The sequence below is a fragment of the Catharus ustulatus genome, chromosome 1, assembly GCF_009819885.2.
Source record: "Catharus ustulatus isolate bCatUst1 chromosome 1, bCatUst1.pri.v2, whole genome shotgun sequence".
Taxonomy (NCBI): domain Eukaryota; kingdom Metazoa; phylum Chordata; class Aves; order Passeriformes; family Turdidae; genus Catharus; species Catharus ustulatus.
The window spans coordinates 49,867,868-49,889,395 of NC_046221.1; the positions used below are offsets into that span (position 1 = coordinate 49,867,868).

The 21,528-nt window shown below is 42.9% G+C and overlaps 1 protein-coding gene across 8 annotated transcripts in view; it reads right to left on the reverse strand.

Moving 5' to 3' along the window:
• LOC117006373 (engulfment and cell motility protein 1) overlaps positions 1-21,528 on the reverse strand; it is a 255,865-nt gene that overhangs the window by 139,756 nt on the left and 94,581 nt on the right. For all 8 annotated transcript variants that reach the window (XM_033078822.2, XM_033078804.2, XM_033078787.2 and 5 more), the window contains one exon: positions 8,415-8,465. In XM_033078822.2, the coding sequence (XP_032934713.1) occupies positions 8,415-8,465 (51 nt within the window). The remainder of the gene's footprint in view (positions 1-8,414; positions 8,466-21,528) is intronic.

Below are 21,528 nucleotides of genomic sequence, written 5' to 3' on the forward strand. Positions count from 1 at the left end.
AGTTAGTGTGGCTGTGGTTAACATAGTATTGAAAAGAAATGGAATGTCTTTAGTCCTGACTTTTTTATGCCTTAAGTATAGGGTGATGCAGCCATAGCAGTTCCATTACTACAAAAAGGCTTAGAATCCTGTCATCCAAAAGATCTTTCAGCCACTGAAGGTTATGTAGTCTATCATGGATTTGAGATGCAATGGGGAAACAATGGTTTATACAGCCTCTCTGTAATGGCAATGGCTGTCTAAATGGAAACTAAAAGACTATTCTTTCAAGCTTAAGCAGGTGATGATAAATCATTTGCTGAAGCCCATGGAAGAACTAAAAATAGATACCACTCACTTTCAACTGCCAGGATAACTACCAAATATTTCCCCCAGCCCTTTCCTTTCATCAGAGGGGGTGAAAAAAAGCTTTGCTAAAGTACTCTTGTATAATCAGCTATAAAAATTCACCGCTATTACTACCTGAACCAGAAGTTCAACAGCCAACTCCTACCTTACCATTACATCCTTCACGGAGCCAGTCTTAACTCTAGACTCCCCACCATGGCAACCCAGGAAGACTCAGAGACGCAAAATATCCTCAAAACATTACTGTTCCCCTGAATATATGCAATGTCTGAATTCCTGCCCTCCTTCAGGAAAGAAAAACAACTGAAGGAAGTTCTACTGAACTCAAAGTTCTTCCAGCTTTCCACAGGAGCCCAGTCCTCTAGAAACTCCTGGATTCAGTGAAAACAGAAAAAAATGGGAAAGGTGAACAAAACAACTGGTTCAGAGTGACCAAGCAGCTCTCCTGAGCTGCTTTACCAGTAGGTCTGAGTGGGTAAACCTTGGGCAACAGAGCTGTGGCCAGCTAGACGGAGACTGTAATTGCCTGTGTATCACAACAGCAAGCAAGAAAAACGTGAGCAGAGCCAGGAGAACATCCTTCTCCATGCAAACCCCTTCACAAGACAATGTCCTGTGTCAAACAATGCTTTGTCTTCATACATATTGATAACAGATTATTTATGGTCAGGTTCACCCTTCCTCTTGAGGAGAGATTCTGCCCCCAGCAGAAACACCTGGGGTTGGTGAACTGCTGCTAACGTTGGCCAGCCAGACTTCCATTTCACACCAGCATGAAAAGAGCTAACTCTCCCTCTCACCAAGCCCAAGAACATGAGGACACAGATGTACATTAGCAATTCACCTACACTGCACAAAACCAGCATGTGCAGCACCAACCTATTAACTGAGATATGTTAATCCTCTTTCCTCTGTAGTCAGTGAGAGCTTTGAAATTCACCATACTAAAACCAAAATATTATCTTAGACCAGAGACAGCTTGGAACCCCCTACAGAGCACAAAAATCCATACTATAAAAGTGGTTCAGTCATGTTTTAAGCACATAAAAGAGTGCGTACTAGCATCATAGGCTTTGAGTATACCAATGTTCTACCAGCAAAGTTTACACACAACTGCAGTTTTCTTACATTAAACAAGTTTTACAAGACACTGCATCCAATAAACCTTGCTCCTTCTACTCTTGATTGAGAAAAGAACAGACAAAGAGCAGAGGAGATCTTGATTAAAGGGGTAAGCAAGAGTGCTGGCATGTGTCTCACTGGCAACATGGAAAAAAGTCATATTGTCTGTTGTCATCCCAAATGCCTGACGTGTGAAAATATTGCCTTGGTTAACACTATACAGTTCTCACAAGACTAATTCTTGTTGCCATAGCACTCATACATGCTTATGCAATGTATGGCTCACTTATAACTGCATTTAAAAATGAAACCTGGATGAAATATGCTCCGAGTGCTTACCAGGGAGCTATTTTAATGATCTGCAAGCCATCAGTGGATAGACAGAAAGCACAGCTCATTAAAGCACTAGCAGAGCTGGCTGCCATGTCTGCATTCTTACCAAAATATCATTCAGGTAGGAGTAAATATAAATATATAAACCTTTGCAACTCAGTATCATTAGAGGGAATTAATAGAAATACGGCTGCTCAAGTAAATGAAAGGCAGAATTAACTGCTCTCCTCTTTAGAAAGGAAAGAAAGAAAATGGGAAGCTTGTAAAACGTGCTGTTGAAGTCCCAGCATTTCAAAAGGCTGTCAAGTGGCATAAGCTACATGTGTAGTCTTAAATTACTTGCTCCAAGGACATCCAGAAAGGTTGTCTTTAGGGAACAGCATGGTTTAAAAGGAGCAGCTTGATGAGATTGTCAGCTTAAAGAGAAAACTAACGACCTAAATTCAGGATGTGACTTTCTCAGAGACTCAAATAGCCATTTGGAGGTTAAGAATCTCAAGATCATCCTAACAAGGGATTCTATTGATCAAATTATCATTTCTTTGCCATTGAATACTTCGTGCAAACTTCAAAAGCAACTTAGTAACCAGACATACACAGGGCTTCTGTACAAAATAAAAAATACAAAATACAGTGAGCAAGGACGAGAGGGAGGACACAGATCCAAATGTAACTACTATCAAATTACTATCAAATGCAACCACAGTAATTTCACGAATACAAGCCACACTGAGTATAAGCTGCATCTCTGGGTGTTGGCAAATATTTCGGTTTTTGTCCATAAATAAGCCGCACCTGAGTATAAGCCGCTCTGTCATTCGCAGCGAGGACCCGCGTGCAACGAAGTTGCCAATTAGTAACAGAACCGCGGCAGGGCGCGGTTTACTGGCTTGGCCCAGGCTGTGCAGGCTCGGCCCGCTCGGGGCTGCCGACGGGACCAGGTGGCTCAGCCCAGCGCTGCCGCTCGGCGGGGCCGCTTGGGCCAGCCGCCGCCTCTGCGCTCGCTCGCCCTTGCCCGGCGCTGCCCCGTGGTGGCAGGCAGGGACGGAGCTTCCCCAGCTCCCACAGCGGTGGAGGCAGGTGGGGACAGAGCACCCCGCCTCCTCCCCGAGCCATGGCGATGGCGGCACGGGGCCCCCGCCTTCCCCCCGGGCCGCAGCGATGGCAGCACAGGGCCCCCGCCGCCTCCCCGAGCAGCGGCAATGGCAGCACGGGGCCCCCCGTCTCTCCCCCAGGCTGCAGCAGAGGAGGGAAGGAGAGAGCTCTCCCTCCTCTTTCCCCGCCCCCTGTATTGCCTGCAGGGAGCCAGGTTCCACCCGTGGCGCAACAGAGTAACAATTTGTAACAATCACGAAATGCCAGCTTTTACTGGCAGGTGCTCGGCTCGGTACCCTGGCTGGCACTTCTGAGGTTGTAAATGTCAGAAAATTATTCACATATTAGCCGCTCCTGAGTATAAGCTGCATTTCCGGTTTGGGAGCAAAATCTTAGTCAAAATGGTGCGGCTTGTATTCGTGAAATTACTGTACTATGAATGTGCTATGGAAGAAAGTTGGACCCTTGATTTAAATTGCTGGTTTTCCATTATGTAATCAGTTGTCTCCTTTATCCTTTACACAAAGCAAATAAAATAAGAGTATTGAGATCTACCCTGTAGATTTAGTCACATTAGTCAATATTTTGCTAGAAAAAGAGCATACAGACCATCAGTAACTACCAAATAGAGTTTTTTCCTTACCAAACAGGTGCATTTCTGTTGTTTAAATTAAACCATTTACTGTTGAAACACTATGGTGGCTTAAAGCACTGCCTTTTCCTGGATTGTTATTGCCATTTCACCTATAACTACATATGTCAGGGAGCAATGGGGGAGTGGATACATTACATAATCATCATTGTACACATACACGATCAGCAAACCCACCAAGGCTGACTAGCATCTGATGCCAAGTAAGCAATGAGAATCTGTTTTAATCAATACATAAATTACTGGTTAACATTTTTTGCATTAACACTGAAGCACAGTTTCTGTATCTAAAGTGCTGTACAGATGTGATACACAGAGAGGTGCTGTGGAATCATTATAGGCAATTAAGGAGGCAGAAACAGAGAAATGGTTATCTCTAGAGTCTTGCACTAAACCAATGACAAAAGCATTACAGATGCATAGCCAAATGTATTTCATAAATATGCCTTAAAATACATTTACGCAATCACTAGCCACTTCTCAACGCTTTATAAGCATTTTTTTCTATATGCATTTGAAACAATCTCTTCTACTTATTATTCAAAATGTGCCTTTTAAAAACTGAAAACATCAAATTAAACCTTTCCCTATAGAAAGACAAACCCCAACTCCACTTCTCAAATCTACTATGATCAGATAAATATAAAAGTGACTAATTAACCCCCACGGTCAGTGTTTCTGGTATTAGGGTCATTTACCAATTAATTCACCATTACACAATAAATATAATCACAATCACAGGCTAGAACTGCAAAAATTTATGCATTTACAGAACTTCAAATACATGTTCAAGCAATTGTAGATCAAAAATTATAAAGCAGATCCTCAACATTTTACTTAGAGGATTCAGATGCATAAGCAGAAACAGGTCAAAAAACTTTATACTTCCTTGTCTGTTAAGATCCCATATAAATAAAAAGAGTATATTCCTCATATCTGTAGAAGTATTCAGAGAAAATACTATGATGACTATTATTGAACACCTTTATTTACATGATTACTCATTTTACACATGCTAATACACCTGCTTACAAACAAGTTACAGGTCAACTGATCTCTGACCTGAGGATCAAAACATGACAAAAAGCAAATGATCAGGCTCCACAAATATCACATCAGAAAACACCCCTTTACCCAGGGTTTAAGGTATATACCTCATAAGCAAGGTATTTTTTGTAAGTGCCCAAGAATCTGCTTTTAATAAATGCTCAAATAATCAGTTCTGTTTGAAAACCATGAAATTAAAACAACAACACTAGTTCCTTCAATCTAAATTTCCAAGTATTTTAGCATATTTTTAAAACAATTAGTCATTTTAAAATGAAAATGAAAAAGGATTAGGAGGATCTGATTGAAGGAATCCTGCAGCTTCACACACTAAAAAGTTGGACTTTGCTTGCTGCATTGCAAGGACACAAAAGTCCTTGTGGATTAGCCTCACACTCAGGAGCAATTACAGCTTATTTACACACCTACCTACCATGCACTGGAATATCACACAAGAGACAGTAGCAATACAGCATTTCAATTGTCACATATGTTCAAATACAAAGAAATGTTGTATAAAAAACTTTTCGTGCATCCCTTCAGAAATGCTAATTGACAAAGGGGGAAAACAGATCCCTGAAAACTGCAAAAACACACAGTAGCCCAAAAATAGGTAAGAAAGATGATATGAGAGGTTAAAATAAATAAGAAAGATGATACAGGACAAAGATAATATGGAAGAAATTCAATCTGCACTCAAGTTACCTAGGAAACAGAGTGTCTGTGTGGTAAGCAGTTTAAAGAGAAAAAAAAATAGCATTGTTTAGAAAAAAAACAGTCGTTCAGAGAATCTTACAAACTTAGCAAACAGACCTAAAGGAACAAAGAAACTGTTCAAATTCCCACCAGGCCTAACAACTGGCATTTGCAAAATTTTAACTCAAAGAAACTTAAAATAGGCACATTGTAAATATCTCAATGTAAGCATTTATAATGGATTTAGAAGCACACCATAACTGCAGTTCCGCCCTTGCAGTATTAACAATGGTTTTCAGATAAAGATCCTTGTATAGGCACACAAAAATATTCAAAATTTAAATTCAAAATTTAAAAAGAGAAACTATTCAACATTTATATTCATGGAGTTAGTCTTCAAATCCTTATTTTTAAAAAGTCAGCCCAAAAATCTGGTTTACTATTTCTAGATAAAACTACCTTTCTTTCCTCTCTCTTTTTAATCTTTAATAGTACTACTCTGAGTACACAAGCAACAAATAATTTGAGGCTAATGACAACAAAACTCAAAAAAGATTGCATCTCATCCTTCTCACCCAATTTTCTATGACTTGGGCAATGCAATCCTAAAGGGTACAGACATACTACTGGCTGTCACAGTTATAAGCTGCATAAAAATTAAGGACTAGAAAAGCATTTTAAGTTCACACAGTCTTTAGAACCAGTCAACACAACTCATCTCACCTCTTCAAGGAAAAACTTTCCTCAAAAGGCTTGTAAAATTCAGGACAATTTTTTTCCCCCAGGAAAGTAGGCAGCTCAGGCCTCTCTGAAACTACAGGGACACATCCCAGAAACTTGCATAATCCATATGTGGCTTGTCTTCATTTCTTCAATCTTTCTTTCCTTTCCTGAATCCTCTACCTTTTCATAAAGCATTTTTTTAGTATGATTTTGGTTGTTTGGGGGAAGAGGAAAGATAGTTTCATCTTTATCCTGTTACGGGATAGAAAAAGCAGAGGAGGTGGGGGAGTTCAGAATCTTGATGTTTTCACATGATGAGAAAAACATTTCTCACTCAGCACTAACAGCATCTTTCCCATTTTGTAGGAGTGTATCATGCAGCCTGTTCTTCCCATTATCTCTTCCAACTACTGTTATTCTCATAAAGAATTTCAGAGGAGATACGAAAACAGATTACCTGTTAGCTTTTCAGAGTAAACAACTAATGTGTGGGTCACCAGTTAAAGAGCCACAGCTTGGAGGCCTTTATCTATTTTAGGTACTGCTATGATGACCACTTTGACAGCACCTTAAAAAGCAAAGAGACTATTGTAGGGTGAGGACACACAGAACTTCAATTTTTACGTATTTAAAGGACACAAATATTTGCTAATCTGACAAAAGCCAATCCGTTCTTCCTTCCAAGATACCTCTCTGGTTCTCGGAAAAGTTAACACAAAATTTTAAAACACCAGGAAATATTAAAATAAGCACTGGTTCAGGCATAAATATCACTACTGGAGAATAGAGAGAAGACCAGCCTTCTGTCTTAAAAAAGGGATGACTGAGTCACTCATAACTGCAGGCCAGTGCCAGAGCAGTCCATAATTTGTTAGGTAACAGGTAATATCTCAATATCCTAAGGACTCCTGTCTTAATTAACTGACCCTGAGGCAAATCCCCAAAGAAACAGAACAAGCAGATGATAGTTCTGTGCAGCTATCATCTTGTGCCCCATCTTCCTAAGTAGCAGAAAGTGTTGTACATCCAAGATTTGTATTTTGTGTTTGTAGGTCCCATTTCCAATTGCACAAGTGATCATAAAGACAGTCAGGCATCTCCACACATAGTCACAGCACAGCCTCTCTTCAGTGAGGTTGCACTGTGCAACTGGTTGTGGATTTTGAGATGGGAGAATTGCATAAGTGTCTTATGGGGTTATTCCATGTTGTGGTTATACCAAAACATGACAAAGTGCACTTGGACTATGCTAGTTCTTGATGAATCAAAGATCCTGTTTTGATTTCAAGAGATCCCAAGTCTGAGCAGTACTGGAGTGGACATTAAGAAGTCCCAGAGGTTAGAAGGAGATGTTGCTGGCGCTATCTGTTTCTGAGGACTTTCCACCAAATGGGGTTTACTCCACCAGAAGTGGTTTTCCCACGCACAAGGCTGTTTTGGAGATATATGCCAAGAGGCTCTAGAATCACACAGACCCTCACAGAGCCATGGTCTTAAACTGCTGGGGTTTTTATTTTTGGGGTGCTTTTTTGTTTGTTGGTTTGGTTTGGTTTTTTTGTTTTTATGTCTATAAAGCTTTGATTATAATGAACATTGAAAATATGATGAAGAGTAATGGAAACCTCTTGTCTTTGCTCAGCTGGCTGCTGAGAAGTGCCTTCTGTTGAGAAGTTACTGGGTAGCAGAGTTTGGCCATAAGAATGCTTCAAATCTACAGAGGCTAGAGCACCATCATGAAGAGGTAAACCATTTTAACTACATTTGTCAGTAAGAAAATGAGATTGCTGCTGCCTTAGACATACATCTTCCATGACCAATAGTGGCTTTCAGCATGTGGCAGTAGTACTGCTCAACTCAGCAGGAAAACAAGCCATTACAGGGCAACCAGAAACTCTGCCAAAATTTTAGGAGCTGGCAAAGAGACAGTGAAGGGGTCAAAAAGCCAACAACAAAGAAACTCCAGTAAAATCTCAACATTACAGTTGCTACTCACTCAAGACAAACCCAGAGATCAGGAAAGCTCTGACCTGAGCCACTCAGAAGAGCTCTCCATGATTCAAATCTCTGACCTTCCTCCATGATTCCTGGTTTTTAGTTCTGAGGTAGAAAAAGAGCACCTTGAGTGAGGCTGCAATGTCAGCAGGGAAGCAGGGATATCTTGTATGTGAAAACTGTTCCCCGTGGAAGTAAGACACAAAAACCCCACCCAATTCTGCCAACAGTATCACCAAATGTCACTCAGAGTTATTACTCCTACCTCCATAACTCATAACCTTTGCTCCTGGAGGATTGTGGGATACAATGTGGATCAAGCTTAAAAGTACACACATGAGTTCACAATGATTTACTAATCGAATATTCACTTTTAAGGGAAGAGAAGAAAAGGACACTGACTCACCGGAGATGTTGTTAATCGAAGGATGGCTCCATTTTTTATTTCATTACGATTCTGAAAGAGAAAAATCCAAAGGTTTTACTTAAGACTCACTCACATAAAAAGATGAAACATGCATTGAGCAGAATGTCATGCTAAACCTGCAATAGTGCTTTCCCCTGTCTGCATGCAAAAGCTTCCCCCTTCCAGATGTAGGCTAGCATCTATTTTCCTCACTGAGGCATACAATATTAGCTTCAACAAATAGGTTGAATTCACATGACACTTAAACAACCTGAACTCTTTCAAGAATGACTTCATGTTTTTCAAATTTTAGCTTCCACTGGCAACTTCTAATTTTTTTTTTTAAATATACTGTCCGTGGTGTCTGGCTCTGGTATTGTACATACTTGAGGAGTTCATAAGTTTGCTGAAACCTGTCATTAAGTATCTGCAGGATTCAGAATTCATCCTACCAGCTCTTTATTTTCTACAAGAACAGGCTGACTTAAACCACTGGAACCTACCCACTGAGCTCTGCCACCACGATTTTGCATTCTCCCTCAAAGTGAAAAAAGCATCACTGTTAGTAGAGTAAAGTTCAAACATGCCGTAAGTCCTTCTCCTTGCCCAGCTGTCAGAAAGAAAGGGCATTAAACATTTTCTTTTGGATAAGCTCACGTAGCCGTGGTGTAAACTATGGGGTACACTTACAGCATCCATACAACCTCGTGGTCAAAGCTCATGTGCACTGTCTCCGTCTGGGGTATGTGTAAGGGAGCTTCCCTTCTTTCAACAACTACCTCCTATTCACCACAGGGTAGGTGAATAAGATACCTACAGCAATGAACATACTGACATGTACTGGCTGTGTGCAGCACAATGCATAGTCACAATGCCAGTCATGGTTCAGTAGCTTGTTCATGAGCTGACACCCTAATCTGTCAGAGGAACTGGAGGCATCCCCGACAGTTTGAGAGAGAAGAACTAATTTTGTACTGAAGACCACATTGCAGGCTTTCTGCAGACTGGTGTTCAGCCAGGAAAAATATGAAGGTATATTTCTCCTCTGGCAGTTTTTCCCAAATTTATTTCATCCTTGTTCCCATTCTGATACACCTAAAATCCAAAATGCTAAAAACCAGATAAATCTTGCCTGAAACCAGGTCAAGTAGTCCCAAAATAAAACTTCAGTACGTTGTCTCATTTTTGGTACCCAAGTCATCTGTGGGATTGCTTTTAGCTACCTCAAAGATCACTCTCCACCCACAAAGACTTCTTCACTCCAACTGAAATAAATGAAGTGCCAGACAACACAGGGGGTACAAGAGAGAAACTTTAACAGCATCTTTCCCTACATATGCAGTGACTCTTCTCAGCCTTCAAAAGTCTCCCCCTGTCAGAACAGCCTCAGGGAGGCCAGCCAGGCTATACTCAAAAGAGGGGCAAAGAAGGGTGAGCAGCTAAATACTGGGTGACTTCCTACAGCACTAACAAAGTGCCAGATTTTCTTCACTTGTAGTGGAACAGCACCAGATCCAACTACATTTCATCATGTCTAAGGAATCTGTGTGGTCATAGTGCATTTGAGTGGTTTAATCTCAATCAGTGCTGAAACAAGTCGCTTCACTAACAGTTGCGATTGCTAAACTGTCCCCATATCCTGGATTTGTGGAGCTGAATACAAGTACAGTAATTTCACGACTATAAGGCGCACCCTTTTGACTAAAATTTTCCCTCTAACCTGGAAGTGTGCCTTATAGTCCGATGCACCTTATCTGATGTACAAAGTTGCGAAATTTGCCAAACCGGAAGTGTGAGCTGTGAGCCGTGGGGGGAGCCGGAAGTGCCACGGCAGCCAGCTGGGGGCGGGCCTGGAGGCCCGCGGCACCGCCTCTGCCGGGTGGAGGTGGGCCAGGGGGTCCACGGCACCGCCCCTCTCGGGTCCAGGCAGTCCCGGGAGCCCATGGCTGCCGGGTGAATGCCGCCCAGGGGGCCCACGGCACCCGCCTTCCCGGGTCCAGGCAGTCCTGGGGGCCCATGGCTGCCGGGTGAATGCCGCCCAGGGGGCCCTCAGCACCCGCCTTCCCAGGTCCAGGCAGTCCCGGGGGCCCATGGCTGCCAGGTGAATGCCACCCAGGGGGCCCGCGGCACCCGCCTTCCCGGGTCCAGGCAGTCCCAGGAGCCCATGGCTGCCGGATCCAGGGGGGCCCAGTGGCTTGTGGCACCGCCCCTGCCGGGTGGAGGCGGGCCCAGGGGCCAATGGTTGCCGGTTTGAGGCGGGGCCTCAGTTAGCAACCACGCGGGGTGAACTGGGGGTGGAGCCTTGCTGCAAATAAAAGTGCGCCTTATAGTCCGATGTGCCTTATCTGATCTACAAAGCTGCGAATTTTGCCGACTCTGGGGGGGGTTGCGCCTTATAGTCCGGTGCACCTTATGGTCATGAAATTACTGTAATTGCTTTGGGACAATTAGCATAGGCTAAATCTACCTCCATTAGCAGCTTAGACTAAGCTACTGGACCTGAGCTGCATTAGGCCAGAGCCTTTATATGTACACGCACACAAAGTTCCATCAGCCTTACTTGGAAGGCAGCAAATCCCAGCATGCAACAATATGAAAACCAGGAAATCAACAAGATTTAAACAACATGAACTGTACTATTCACATTCAGAAGTGAAAGTTCACTGACATCTTTATAAAAATATTGGAGCTTAGAAGCAGACTGCTCTTAAACATAAATAAGAGCACACACAGAGACTTTTTTTTAAGTAGCAAAAATTTAGGCTTAAAGTTTCTCATGTCTCCGGCTGCAATTAACATAAACTACCAAATCAGATATACAAATGAGTTTGTGGTTTGCGCTTGGTTTGTGACAAGTCATCTCATCTGGGCCACAATAAGCATCTCTGCAAACCTTCTTAGTCCACTGCAAACAAGAGATACTAGGCATAGTATGAGCATGGTGATCTCCAGAGACTTGAGGAGGAACAGAGGAAACACAGAGGAACACACAGAGTACAGTAATTTCACGATTATAAGCCGCACCCTTTTGACTACTCAGAAGTGTGGCTTGTACTCCGGAGCGGCCAATATATGGATAAGGTCCAGAAATTTCCCAACCTGGAAATGCGAGCCTGAAACAGCCCTGAGCTGAGCCGAGCTGAGCCCACCCTGCCCTGAGCGAGGCTGGGGCCACCCCTGGCGGCTGCGGGGGAGCTGGGCCGGGGCCGCCGCCGGCGGGGGAGCGGGGCCGGGGCCAGTAGGGACGGGGGAGCCGGGCCAGGGTCAGCGGGGGCAGGGGAGCTGGGCCGTTGGCTGCGAGGAAGCCAGGCCAGGGCTGCTCCCCAGCTGCGGCGGGGCAACACTGAGCGAAGCCAGTAAACCCTGCGATCCCGCAATTCTGTTACTAATTGGCAACTTTGTGAAAGTTGCACGTGTATCCTCGCTGAGAACGAAAGTGCGGCTTACATTCTGGTGTGGTTTATATAGGTACAAAGAACAAAAAGTCGCCAATACCCGTCATGTGGCTTACAATCAAGTGCGGCTTATAATCATGAAATTACTGTAATTAAAAGCACCACCAGGCCTTTTCTTTGGAGCCTTTCTCTTTAATCATGAACACCAAAGCTTGTGTAATGCTTGTCAGAACCCATAACAAGCCTATGGACCTTTCATCATGTCTGGCTCAGAGTGAGGTGTGTACACCTGTCCTATAGTGTAAATTTAATCATTGTATCACAACAGAAAGAGAGCTCATCAAACTCCTGGTTTAGAAAAAGGGTCAAGGAAAACTGCCCATACCTTATCTCTGAAAGTATTCAAAGCATAAGGTCTCTAGCGCAGCAAGCTAGCCAAAAATTGAAAAAGGTTAGCAATTACAAATAAAAAAATATTTAAAAATACAATTTTGTTTATCCATTCTAAATATTGGCTTAATCACATACCAGTGTGTAGGAGTACAATTAAATCAAGAGGATTTCCTACATTAACTGCATGATGCAGTAGTCAGCATGGTATCTAATTTAACTGCAACATTTCCACATAGTTAATCCTCTTAATATTAAGGATAGCATCCTGTGGATTTCTTTTCCAGGATAACAGAACATCATTACAGTCCAGCTTTGGCAGTCATACTTACAGGCATCACTGCTATTCAGAACAGAACTCCCAACAGTAGCAGACAAATTTTTAAAAATACAACAATAGGGCAAAAACAAACAAAAAAAACCTCTCTTCCAAGATACTCCTGACCTGTTTCGCAAGTGTACATGGAGCTGGTGGATATTGTTCATGGTATTGATCTGTATTAGAAAAGCTTAGTCCTGAGCAGTGAAGGAACTAGTGAAATGGTAAATCCAGAATGTCCTAAAAAACTCCATAATAATAAAATAGATCTGTTATAAATGTTAGCCAGGGTAAAGACAGCAGTTATATTAAGAACATAAATAAGCCCTCTCTGCAATATTTTATCTAGCAAGATATATCATAAGATTTTTTCTAATGGAGTAGGTAATATTTCCAAAATGAGATTTCAATCAGACTACAGTAAATTCACGAATACAAGCCGCACTGAGTATAAGCCGCATCTCTGGGTGTTGGCAAACATTTCGGTTTTTGTCCATAAATAAGCCGCACTCGAATATAAGCCGCTCTGTCGTTCGCAGCGAGGATCCGCGTGCAACAAAGTTGCCAATTAGTAACAGAACCACGGGAGGGCGGGGTTTACTGGCTGAGCTAAGGCTGTGCAGGCTCGGACCGCTAGGGGTTGCTGATGGGGCCAGGTGGCCCAGCCCGGCGCTGTCGCTCGGGGCCGCCCGCTGCTGCCACTGGGCTTGGGGCCGCCCGCCGCTGCTGCCACTGGGCTCGGGGCCGGCCGCCGCTGCTGCCACTGGGCTCGGTCACCCCGGGTCGGCGCTGCCCCACGGTGGCAGGCAGGGACGGAGCTTCCCCCGCTCCTATGGCAGCGGCGGCGGGCGGGAACGGAGCTTTCCCGCGCCCGTGGCTCCGGCGGCGGGCGGGGACGGAGTTTCCCCGCTCCTGCCGCGGCAGCGGCGGGCAGGGACAGAGCACCCAGCCTCCTCCCCGAGCCGCGGCAATGGTGGCGCGGGGCTCCCGTCGGCTCCCCGAGTCGCGGCAATGGCTGCGCGGGACTCTCGTCGGCTCCCCGAGCCGTGGCAATGGCGGCGCGGGCTTCTCCCCACCTCCCCGGGCCATGGCAATGGCAGCGCGGGCTTCCCCCCGCTCCCCAAGCCGCGGCAATGGCGGCGCGGGGCTCCCCCGTCTCTCCCCTGGGCTGCGGCAGAGGAGGGAAGAGAGCTCTCCCGCCTCTCTCCCCGCCCCCCGTGCTGCCTGCAGGGAGCCAGGGCAACAGAGTAACACTGTAACAATCGCAGAATGCCGGCTTTTACTGGCAGGTGCTTGGCTCGGCACCCTGGCTGGCACGTCTGGGGTTGTAAATGTCAGAAAATTATTCACATATTAGCCGCCCCCGAGTATTAGCCGCACTTCCGGGTTTCCACCAAAATTTTTGTCAAATTGCTGCGGCTTGTATTCGTGAAATTACTGTAAATATATCCATGAAGACACACAAAGAACATAATGCAGCAGGAAGCAAAGGATACCTCAACAGTTCATCTTTCATTCAGACTTTAGAACCCTCTGCCTTCTAACTTCACCAGCTGGAGCAGCGTGAACCTAAATGACCATAAATGCTTCAGAAGGCGGAAGAAGCAAGGAAGTGGCGCAGTGGGGTAGCCCTGTATGTCAGAGAGTTTTCCATTCTCGGAGAAGTAAGGAGGGGGTTCAGCAGAACTGCTGTCCTGGAATTCTGGAGAAGAGATTTGTGCCTGTTTAGGAGCCTGGTTGACAGAATTCTTTGGGAGGCAGTCTTGAGAGTCAAAGGAATCCAGGAAGTCTGGACATCCTGCATGAAGGAAATCTTAAAAGCACAGAAGCAGGCCAATGCAAGACAAGCAGTGGGAAACATCAGCCTGGCTGAGCACAAACCTTTGCCTGGAACTAAGGAAAAAGGAGATTATGACCTTTGGAAGAAGGGACAGCACACTCAGGAGGGCTGCTGGGGGCACTGTGAGGTTATGTAGGGAGCACATTAGAAGGAGCAAAGCTCAACTAGAACTTAATCTGGGGAACTACAGGCCTGTCAGTCTGACCTCAGTGCCAGGGAAAAGTTATAGAACAACCTACATTGAGTGACATAATGAGGCACACAAAGGACAACCAGATGATCAGGCCCAGCCAGAAGGGGGTTATGACAGGCAAGTCCTGCTGGACCAATTTGGTCTCCTATTCAAAAGTGAACTGCTCAGTGGATGAGGCTGTGGATGTTGTTCAGTTGGACTTCAGTGAGACGTTTGACACTGTCTCCCACAGCATCCTCCTGGTGAAACTGGCTGCTCATGGCATGGACAGGTGCATTGCTTGCTGGGTAAAAAATTGACTTGACTGCCAATCCCAAAAGGTGGTGATGAATGGAGTTACATTTACATCCAGCTTGTTATATCTAGCAGCTGGTCACCAGTGGTGGTCTCCAGAGCTCAGCAAGCTAGAGGTCAGTCTCTTTTAAGTAGCAATCAATAGGATAACAAGAAATGGCCTCAGATTGCACCAAGGGTGTTTTAGATTGGATAGTAGCAAAAAATTATTCACAGGAAGGGTTGCCAAGCACTGGAACAGGCTGCACAGGGAAATGGTTGAGTCACTACCCTTGGAAGCATTTAAAAGATGTGGCACTTAGAGGCACTTTAGTAGGGGACTTATTATCTTAGGTCTTCTCCAACCTAAATAATTCTACATTTTGTCCTAGTTTGGAGTACAGGTGTCTGATAAGAAAGGCAGGAACCTCTCTTTGAAATGGAGAATGTAAACCCCCTCCCTCCAAATTATTATAATTTTGAAATCAAACAGCTCTCAGACAAAGATATGGGAATTAGGAATAACAGTTTTTTACTAGGGGAATTAAAAATAGAAATACAGTACTACAAAGAAACAGACCCCAAGCCCTGACAAAGTCAGAGTACAACCTGACACCCTCTCAGGCAGGGTGTTGGTAGCAGTCCCATTAAATGGTGGCTGTAGTCCTTTTGTAGTGACAGATGTGATTCAGTTAAAGCAGTGGTTCTGTACAAGGTGCAGTTTCCCTCTGGAGTCCAGTGGAGAAAGGGGCTCCCTTAGTGTCCCAAAACCTCTCATTTATCTTGGTAAGAAATGTTGTGCTCTTCCCCCTGGCTGCAGCAATTTCCAATGGGATGAAGTCAATTTTATCAGTTGCACAGTGGGACTCAATGGGCCAGTAGCAGAAAATAACTCCCTGGAAGAAGGACCTGGTTTCAATGGATGGCTCATTAGCAGAATATCTCCCACGGAGATAAGGATCACTGCCCCCACCCTCAACAGATGGTGATAGAATAGATACCTTTTATCACACCCGTATTGTAACCCAAGACACATTTCTATTACTATCTGCCAGCAGATTCTGCTTAGTCTCAAAGCTCTGCTTTTCTGTGCCATAGACTATTTTGCCCAAAACACATGAAGAAGACTTGCATCTAGAAAGCAGGCCTCAAGCATAAACAGAGTCCACCAAACCATGCAGAGGGATGAAGGTAAGCAAATTTACTTCTCAAAAAATCCTATCAAAATAGTGAAGCTATTTATTCAGAGTTTTGTTGCAGCGACACTGGAAAATTCATCAGGTAAAATCATCAGATCACTACCCTAAACAGCATTTGCTCTACTAGAGCTGGAGACAGACAATGAGATGAGATTTCATTTGGCTGACTTGGTAAGAATTTTTAAAGTTTATTTTTAATCACCAAGATATTTAATAAGATGTAAGCTAAGTGATACAGGTAATTACCAACTATTTGCCAATTGTACTACTTGGCATGACAGAACTTATTGTTTTAGAAGAAATACTGATGCAATAATCTTGTGATAAAATTTCTTTTCTGGGAAGCTGTTGAAAAGAAAGAACAATGTCATCTGGTTTTTCATTTTTTAATTAGATTATAACATTTTCCTTAAAATTATAAGCAGTTTGTCTGAAGTTTCTTAAAAGAGGATGTTTTCCGCAGGCTGTTTATCTCTCTCTATTCAAGGATTACAGAAGCTGGTAAATAAACCAAGTTAGACCAGCGATGTAGTTTCAGGCTGTACATTAGCCAGTGCAATTCTACAACCTACAAGAGGCATAACTCTGCACACATCCCTCGAGTGCATGGGCCCTCAACATCTCCTCTACTCGGATCTACTGCCACACAGCAGCACAGTCAACTAAAAAGTTAGCACTTCCTCTCCCCTTCATTCACAAAAAAGAGGAAAATAAAAAGTAATCCAGAGTTTTCTTTTGTCAGATTCATGACTTGAACAAACTCACCATCCAGCAGCAGTCACTAGGATGTTAATGAAGCAAAGAGAAGGAAGACACAGAGTAGAAGAATGCCTAACTACCTATTTCTCCAGAAACACAGAAATACCAACTTGTCTGCCACTTAAACCACATCCCAAGAAAAAGACTAAACTTTTCATGATTTACCCATCTCCAACTGAAGTAATCTACAAGGGCAGCATTACCAGGCACCACTTGTTCTGCAGAGTAGTAGTGGTATTATACTTCAGGCAGATATCCTTCTGATACATCAAAAGAAGTTACACATAAGTTATTTTTAACCTAGATCAGTTCCTCAATTCAAGCAACCACACAGACACACTGCAGTTATACCAGCAACACAGAAGGGATGGCCCAATGATAAGCAGCCCTATCGTCTTCTGATAAGTTTCAACAGAAGATCTGCATCCTGAAAAATAAATACCAGGAAATGACTGACTTAGCTGTGCTCATACTATTATTAGCAACATTATGTGCAGGGTTGGTATGGATTAAAAAAAAAAAAAAACAAAACAAAACCCACCAAACCCAAGTAGGATTTATTGAATTTAAGACAGCTCTTCGGCACAGGTTACTCACCATATTCACTCATAGCTTCACTGAGGGTCAGCACATGAACAGTGCCTCCTTAAGCAGATGCTTAGAAAATAGCTGAATACTGAAGCCAGGACTGTGGCTCACAGTGGCTCACAGTGTGGGTTACTTTTGTCAAATCAAGGTACAGTTGCACTGTTTGCTACTATAAGAGTCTTGCTTTTCAGCATCTCGCTCATTCCAACTACTGCTATATGTGGCATAAACAGTTTTTTCAGTCAACAACGGAACTAAACCAGATGAAAATTTTATCATTTTGGGGTTTGCCTGGTTTGCACAGTAGAAAACAGAAAAAGCAGTATAGTATAAGCAGAGAAGTGGGCCAGCTCACTCTGTAAGCACCACATTTGGAACTACAAAATCAAGACTTGTGTAAGGGAAAGCCTGCAGGTGTTTGTGCTTCTCTACAAGGGTGTGCCACTCCTACACCCTTCCTGTGCCTTTCCTCTCACCCACAGAAAGACTGTAGGTAAAACATCCCTTTTCTGTTGTTTATTACAGTTGGAGCTTGACAAAATTTTGTTCTACATCAGCTTAGCCAGTTCCAGAAACAACTGAGGGAGAGCTCACAGCTGTTACAAAAAGCAAAGTACCACTCTTCTTCCTGCCTTTCCTTTACTTCTTTCTTGTCTACAGTCTATTTCTAGACATGATTCAAGAGCCCTGTCTCATCCTTACAACAGATCAAGTAGCCTTTTTACTAAGCAAATTTAATTACAGCAATTTCACTACTATAAGGCGCACCAGTGTATAAGACACACATTTTTCTTTGCAGTAAGGATCCGCATGCAACAAAGTAACTAATTAGTAACGGAATTGCGTGATCACAGGATTTACTGGCTCGGCTCAGGGCCAGGCGGCGCTGCCACTCGGGGCTGCCGCCAGGGTCGGGCAGCGCTGCCACTTGGGGCCAGGCGGGCTTGGCTCAGGGCTGCTGTGGGCTCGCACTTCAGGGTTGGCAAATTTCCGAACTTTGTCCATATACAAGGTGCTGCGGGTATAAGGTGCGTTTCTGGGTTTGGACCAAAATTTTAGTCAAAAGGGTGCACCTTATATGCGTGAAATTACTGTAATTAAAGTGGCACAAAATGATTCCCTCCTTTCCACCACCTTCAAAAATTGTCAAAAAAAAAAATAAAGTGCCAGGCTCTTCTGGGGAAGGGGAGAAGAAATCACAGCCATCCTCTTTCAGTGCTGACCTGTTATGTCTGTTCACTGCACTTTCAAAAATTTTGGAAAACATCCAAATAGGTTGTTCTTTAAGCATAAAGATGAATTAAAGAGTATTTTTCTGTTGGCTAAATCTTACAACTGTTTGTAAGAACTGTTTGCCATTAGCTGAACCAAACGATTGTACTGTGCCCCTGGTATGCCATAACTATCTTCAATTGCTCTAACCAAAAGCTAAACCTTTTCAGAGCCTTTCCTCTCTAGTGATTAATTGTGCAGCAAAATTACAAACTTAATTCAGGAAAACATATATAAAGATTTAAAAAAAAAAAAAAAACCACCCCACTTGATACATCTCATCAGCCTTGATATGGAAGTAAGGAACTAAACAGAAGATCATCATAACAAATATTTCAATGGGAAGCAAGCAGAAGAATTAAACTGTTTGTGCTGGGGCCAAAAAGTATAACAGGTGGACAGGACATTAATTATTTTCTTTAGAAAACTTAGTATAGACCAAAAGTTCTACAAAAAGAGTCCTAAGAGAACTAAAAGAAGGATAATCATTGCCACTGTTCTTGAAATCAGCCTGAATGAAGGAGGACTGCAAGTGATTTAGTATATAGATATTCAAGTTTTACTTCTGTTCACTTGAAAAATATACTAGTGTTCTCTAAGATTTTACTAAAGTCTACAGGGCAGTATTACCAGAATCCATCAAGAAGGCAGGAGCATGGCCACTCAGATGCCATGGGCTATCCTTACTTTAGGGAATTTCTGCAGGGTTGTGCAGGTGCTCCAAAACAGTAAGAAATTTGTGCAAATTTCAGTAAGTAAAAGAGTAAGAAATTGTGGCAAGAAATACCATATCTTATAAGTGGCAGAGAAAAGGGAAAACTGGGCATGGTTTGGTACAGGTCAAATCTACAATCTACCATTTATGTAGCACTATTAAAAAATGTATTATCAGGAGTGATGCAAAATGCAAAATTAAACAGCTCTCTTAATACATTTCTCCAGTTCCCATTCTTCATGCTACTTTTCATTCTCAGCTGCTTATGAAGCACCAGGTTTTGAATGAATCAAAAACCTTCATCATTAAGAATGTTTTCTTACAACTCACTGAAATTCAATTAATCAGTGAAAATGGACAAATATGAAAACCGTAAAAACTCAGAAAGTCCCAACCATACCATGGCTCATTTCTTGTCCTGTTATTTGCATACACTCCTACACAGGAAGCCTATAAAGGCACGGTGGAATTCCACATGAATATACAATTACAGGTTGTGTTCAGCAAAAAAAAACGGTCACAAGCAGAACCTTTGAAAAAGAACAAGCACCAGGGACTCCACGCAGGTTCCCAGCATTGGGAAGATGGGGATTAGAAAGATGTCCCACCTTCAAACACAGAACAGAGTTGAATAATTACTACAAAAGGCAGGTGGGACAGCTCTTCTTGCAAAACAGAATTAAAACTCTCCCAAAACGAATGGAGTAGACTCAGTGTCTGCTCCCCTCCACTTCAAGCAATAAGAACAAAAGGGAAATGTGAGAGATAGGAAAAAAAGTAAAAGAAAACACCAGAACTCTTCTGATGCATCAGATGAAAAAAAAAAAAACCAAAACCACAATACAATTGTGATAATAAAAATGGGTTGCATTGAATATACAGATGAATGAAATGTTCTTGTATATAAAAGATAGCAAAAAAAGTCACCATTGTCACCACTGTGTGCTTAGTGCTGGCTCATAAACCCCTCAGCACCAGCAGCCAACCCTTCATTTCTGAGACTTGCTCAGATAGAGGGGCAAGAACGACCACATTCTGCCTCCAGCAGTGAAACCAGCTTGAACACCAGGCAAATACAGGATCTATAAATGGATCTAGAGGTGGCCATGGTCTACAAGGTCAAGGGTGATGAGCAGTGATGAGGGACCAATCATACCCTCCAAGGTGCAGCATCAGCCACTCAAATGTCTGTCCCTGCATTGCTTGTACTACCAGAAGAGGAACACAACAAACAATTATCTGAGCTGTGGTTTTCAGCCAGGGAACACACATAGCACACAAAATTATACAGCCATTCTCTACTCTTCATATAGCATTTTCTTTTCTAAACCTGAGCTCCCCCAGGCTATAGTGTTCTTGAGTCATTGCTCCTGATATACACAAGCATCTAATTCAGGCACAGCCTGGATAGACCGAAGCAAAGGTAACTTTTTTATTCTTATCTTGCAGTATCTAACATAATAAGATCCTGACTCAGAAATCAGGCTTTTAGACATTTGACCTATCAGAGAAATGTTCCTTCATGATAAGCAAAACTTTATAAAAACCACACACAAATTAACACAATTAAAAATCAAACACTTTGAGATCAAAGCACCAGAGAGATTTTAGCTCAGGCACCATGCACACTTGGTTTTCTTGTCCACATACTCTCTTCTTTTATTTCTCTCACTTTTAGAAAAAAATACTTAAAGACAATTAATAATTTCCACTGCAGTTTCAGGGGCAGAGATACTATGACCCCAGAGGCCAGAGCCAAAACTGGACCTGCTGTGATAAATCCTATCTCTAGTAGGAACCCTGGCTGAATCAAAATTTGTTAAAAGACCTCGCTTACTGACTGAAGGAGTTGTTGCTACTTCTGTAGAGGCATTTTTTCAAATAATACTGCCAAAACATAAATAAATTTAGAGACAGAACTGCTTGGGTGTTGTTTTTATTTTTGCATGGTATATACACGGGAAATTGTCCTAGTTTGGAGGACAGGTGTCTGCTAAGAAAGGCAGGAACCTCTCTTTGAAAATGGAGAATTTAAACCCCCTTCCTCCAAATTATTATAATTTTGAAATCAAACGGCTCTCAGACAAAGATATGGGAATTAGGAATAACAGTTTTTTACTAGGGAAATTAAAATAGAAATACAATACTACAAAGAAACAGACCCCAAGCCC